This window comes from Vanellus vanellus (assembly GCF_965231255.1).
Source record: "Vanellus vanellus genome assembly, chromosome: 27".
NCBI classification, from domain to species: Eukaryota; Metazoa; Chordata; class Aves; order Charadriiformes; family Charadriidae; genus Vanellus; species Vanellus vanellus.
This window is the reverse complement of record NC_138932.1, coordinates 683,719-689,028: the sequence shown is the minus strand read 5'-3', so window position 1 is coordinate 689,028 and position 5,310 is coordinate 683,719. Positions and strand designations below refer to the sequence as shown.

Here is a 5,310-nt window from a genome sequence, read left to right as displayed (position 1 = left end):
TGCTTAGTGGAAACATGGCAATATAGAAAGCCACATGTTTCCTCAGACAATTGGAAGACCGAGTAGTTAACTATGAAGAGGACATCTCCTCTGTTAACCATGGCTGCGGCTGAGGCCATTGTGGTGCAAGAGTACAGAGCGGTTTGTAGGGCTACAGCCAGGAGTTTTGGTATCTGTTGAGGAGATTATAACCCTGAGATTTGAACTAGTGGAGAGCAGGTGGCTCCTATACAACCCCTTGAGGAAAATACCAGCGTAGCCCTTTAACCCGGCATATAACATTGCCTCCTCAAAATTGACAACAGAGGACTAACTTAAATTCACTGAAAAAGAACAGTTTGATATCTAGAAAACAGCTGGCTCTGGGAAGAAGGCGGCAAGAGAAGTAAATACAAGGCAGCTTTTGGGGGTGACTTTTTATGCATTTCCTCAAACCATCTGAAGAACCTGAGACTCCCATTAACATCAGCCCACATTTATCACACACGATTCACCTCAAAATGATGAAACAGTTTTGCTCAATATTTATATTTATTACTTGATTCAAATTCTCATGCAGCATGAAATGCAAATTACAAAACAAATATTTCTTTCATCTTAGCACTTAATTGGCAAGATTCATTCCTGGTAACGTTCCATTAAATGCATTAGAATGACAGGAGGAATTACGCTGGCTTCACTTATTTACCTCTTCTTTCTTGGTTGACATAATGACAGTGGCTCAAATGTTAATCATAATTGCCATCTGCTTTCATATGCAAGTTTTCTTTCCATCCTTCCTCACCCATGCTAGATAAAGGTACTAGATACAAAACTTGGTGTCTTTCTTGTGAAATCAGCAACCCTTACACAAAGTTGGAATTAAGAGTTGGACAGGGCCATTCTGCACTTTTCAGGGGAAAAAAAATCAAAAGAAACATTGCAAAGAACTTTTTAAAATCATCCGGACCCATGCCTTGTCTCCCAGACCACCCTTCTTTTGTGTTTCTTCATGTTTTAGAGGTAAATTCATTGGTCACAACAAAGGTGAACAGTTTCTTAGCCAGATTACAGGCAACTTGTTAAATGTATTTTTTAAGGAAGCTGAGCGTGTGTTTAAAGCGCAGCAGAAAGGCAGACTGCTCACAATTAGATTAGGAAAGTCCTCTGAAAAGCTTTCAAAACGTGGGAATAGAGGCAGACGTTTGGGAAGAGGAGGGTTTGGGAAGTGCTTAAAAACACACACACAAAATATTTGAACACCCTGTGTGAGTATTATTGTCCCCCAGGGCCATCACAAAGTCCGGAAAAAAGAACCTCAGCATTTAAATATAACTTCTGGTAGAAATGTTGCAAACATTTCACAAACAACTGATTCACAGGCAAGTGATGATTTCTGAGGCTGGACCAGGCACTGTTTATCGCACAGAATTTCAGAATATGGGAATATGGGTGAGACACACCTCATCAAACCTTCCCTGTTTAAAAGCTGGGTGCTTCAGCTGAGCTTGTTGTCTGTCTCCATAGTCAACGAAAGCAAAATTGCTGTTTTGAGGGTGACACCAATTCTGGTAAGGTAAGCATCTGAAATAGGATGAACTGTCTTGCAGAAATTCTGGTCCCTCCCCACTAAGTATTGGGGAAACCTGAGTAATTCAAATGACAAGTCACTTCAAACCTTGGCATTGAGAACTGAGCTTTGCAGGTGATGTCCTGCTAGTCAGGAAAGAAAGAAGAAAAAAAATATTAAATCCATTGTTGCAAGAACTATTCCTTGGATAATTCCATCACTTTTTCTGCCACTTACACGGTGAGTCTGGGAAGAAACACGCAAAAATTGTTTCTGTGATATCCTCCAGCAAAACTTTGGTTCAATTCCTGTGTAAGGTAAAGGAGAAGATCTAAGGGCAAACTACACTCTATCCCATGAACAAAAAGAAAGAGAAGATATAGACTGAATGAATGCAGTGATGGACAGAAACATAATTTCACAAAGAAACCAAGAAATTTGCCCCTTCTTCACCACTGCTTTGTGCTATGTCCTCCTTCGGAGCTGTGCAATGTTACAGCATAGCTAGTAACGATCAGTCTTTGCATTTTCAACCATTCCACATTGCTGATCCTGCTAGATAATCGCTATGTGCCTTTGCAGATTCCAGGTGAAAAATGAGGAGAAAAATACACCATTTCAGGTACTAACATACTGTTTTCTGCTGGTCTTGCCTAGCAGCAAGGAAAATGCAGTTTCAAAATCAAAGGCCATTAGACGATGCCCATGATTACCATGGGTACAGGACCTCTCTCGTGGTTTGCGGCTGTGGGTGGGAAAAGGATCAGAAGGTGTCTTCCACCTCACTGGATATTTCATTGCAAAATGCGTGAGTAGATCAGATTACAGCCTAGATCTAAAGCACTTAAATACAAACATGTGTATGACAGCAGGTTATGGCTCTGATTAAAATCATTACGGGAAGTTAATGAAGGAAGTGCTAAATAAATAGAACCAGTTTAATTCCTCCTGCAATGCCAGTGAGCAGGGTGGAATGATACCAGCAACAAAGCTGGTCAATTAGGCTTCAAGATGAAAGAGAACTGGGCGCTGGAATGTGCATATCGTGCTATTCAGAGATTTAGGGTGATTTTGCAAACAGCAAGCGAAAAGAGTTTCATCACTTTGGGAAGTTATACATGCTTCAAATTTGGGCTGGTTAGTGATTATGACGCCATGTGCGCAGTGTGCCTCAGGCCCCCCAGGCGAGCTGGAGCACGGGATAAAAGGAGCAGGTACGCAGAGCTGTTCCATCTCCCTCTCCTGCATACGCTCCTCTACATCAGGTAAGTCTGATGCTGTTTCATTTCTTTCTAAATACCAGAATGCCTTTGTACTGGAGCTTAGAATACTGTTCACTGCTATTACATTAGAGGTTTTAGGACTATTCTTTTATTATCTTCCTTTTTCTCTGCCGTTTTTTTTTTTTTTAATATGTTGGCAATTTGTTTTACTGGTAGACTTTTGGAGTCAAGGTCAGGGTTTGAGGCATCTCTTTCATTGTAATTCATATTCAGGCATTCTTGTACTGTTAGCAGATTGAAAATGTAGGATGGCATAAGCTTTAAAACGCAGAATCCTCCTGTACCATTTCAGTTAATGATGGAATCAGAGAGACACGGCCATATCCTAAGCATTTTAATGACCCAGCTGAAGAATAAGCATTATCTACATGGGAATTTTATTGCAGAATAATCCTAGTTTGTATTTAGTTTTTATAGCTAAGTAAAAACTAAATCCTGCTTATTTTAAACCCCTAGTTATTTTCACCAGTGGCAGTGATAACGGAAGTAGACCGGTGGTCCGATCCAGTGTGTTTGTCATATGTCCCTTTGTAAATCCAGATCCAGATTAGCTGTTCAGATACACTGAGGTCAGTGATTTCGTTCTCTGCATTTCAGGGCTGCTTTATGAACAAAATAGTATTTCCCCCTTTTTACTGGAAAAAGTACTAAGCCACAAGCTTTTGTGACCAGACATTTAGCTGAAATGGTAGTTTGCAAACTCTATTTTTACCTGATGAGGGAAATTGGCTCCTTACCTTTTACCACCTGCTCCACGCTCTAAATGAAATGACAGTCCTATTCCAAGAAATATTTGGATAGAAATATTTTATCACAGAATCACAGAATCACAGAATTTTCAGAGTTGGAATGGACCTCTAGAGATCATCTAGTCCCACTCCCCTGCCCAGAGCACATTACTCAGGACTGCATCCAGGCGGGTCTTGAAAATCTCCAGAGAAGGGGACTCCACAACCCCCCTGGGCAGCCTGTGCCAGTGCTCTGTCACCCTCACCGTAAAGAAGTTTTTCCGTGTATTTGAACGGAACTTCCTGTGTTCTAAATAGGGCATATTTGCTTATTACATCAAGTATATTAATCTATCCTCAGCCTCAAATGCTTCTGCAGTTTTACCGGAGGGATTACAGAGATTAAGAGAATGTAGAATCAAAAGGGAGCAACTGGAAGTAAATTACCCCAAAGAGCTTGGAAAGAAACAGGGGCAGGAAAGGAGGAGGGTATGTGTGGCTGAAGAAGTGCCGCATTCTTGACTCCATTCCATCTCTCCCATGACAAATCCTGCTTCTGTCCCATTCGGTGTAATGAGGAGGTCAGCTCTAGTGTAGCTCCTGCAGCCTTTCAACCCACATTGACCAGGGAGGAGCGCTGGTGTTTTAGCAAAAAATGTGCCACCAACACTCTGTTCCTCTGGGAGGGAACATGAATTAAAAAAAAAAAAAAAAAAGCAGCAGCAATTTCAGAAGGTTTGGCAGATGTGACACACGCAGGGATTACTGGAATGGGAAGATCACGGCAATGCTGATTGACAGGAAAGTTTGTGAACAGCATCATCAATTTTGCTTATGCATCTGGTGACCATTTTGCCTGTTCCCCAACAACCCAGCACCAAACTGTGACCTATTGTTCCGGTAGAACTTGGGCTTTGATTTTAAGCAGCTCTGTGCTCTGTGTTTCAGGATCGCCTTCATCCCTGCAAAGAAATGTCTTGCTACGACCTGTGCCCCACCACCAGCAGCGTCGCCTGCCCACAGCCCATCGCTAACAGCTGTAACGAGCCTTGTGTCCGCCAGTGCCCCGACTCCACAGCCCTCATCCAGCCGCCCCCCGTGGTGGTCACCTTCCCCGGCCCCATCCTCAGCTCCTTCCCCCAGCAAGCCGTGGTGGGCTCGTCCGGAGCACCCGCCTTTGGGGGCTCCCTGGGGCTGGGGGGCCTTTATGGCGCCAGGAGCCTCTACGGTTCCAGGGGCTCTCTAGGATATGGGGCCCAGTATGGATATGGAAGTTCAGCCCTCTCCACGCTTGGCAGCGGGTACTGCAGCCCGTACTCCTCCCACCGGTATAGCCAGTTCCTCCGCAGCAGCTGTGGACCCTGCTAAAGGCAGCAGAGAGGTCTTGGAAGAGCCACACATGAAGACCCAAATGCAGAGCAATGAGGATGGGGGCTCAGCATTCCTGCAGCCCTGCAGTGGAGCTACTGCCACTTAGCATTTCTGACCTTTCTTCTACTTTTTGTTTACCCTTCAGTTTCTGTTGTTGCCTGTTCCAGCTTTCCCATTTCTTTTTGAACTATCATGGGACAGCCTGTTCCATATAGACATCACTCATAATGACAAGCATCTTCATCAGCAGTCGCACAGCAGATAGAAGAAAGCCAGCTGAGGACAGCAATACCTCTGAGCAGGACATTTATTGAACATTCTCTAAAATGGCCTGGAAACAGATTTTTCATACTCTGTGACATCTCGCTTTGCAAACATT

The 5,310-nt window shown here is 43.5% G+C and overlaps 1 protein-coding gene across 1 annotated transcript; it reads left to right on the top strand.

The window, feature by feature from the left end:
- Positions 1 to 4,532: 4,532 nt before the first annotated feature.
- LOC309682141 (scale keratin-like) lies at positions 4,533 to 4,928 on the top strand (the record flags this gene model as incomplete). Its single annotated transcript, XM_082496165.1, has 1 exon — positions 4,533 to 4,928. One exon carries the CDS (start codon positions 4,533 to 4,535, stop codon positions 4,926 to 4,928), a length of 396 nt encoding a protein of 131 aa, XP_082352291.1.
- Between the last annotated feature and the right edge of the window lie 382 nt (positions 4,929 to 5,310).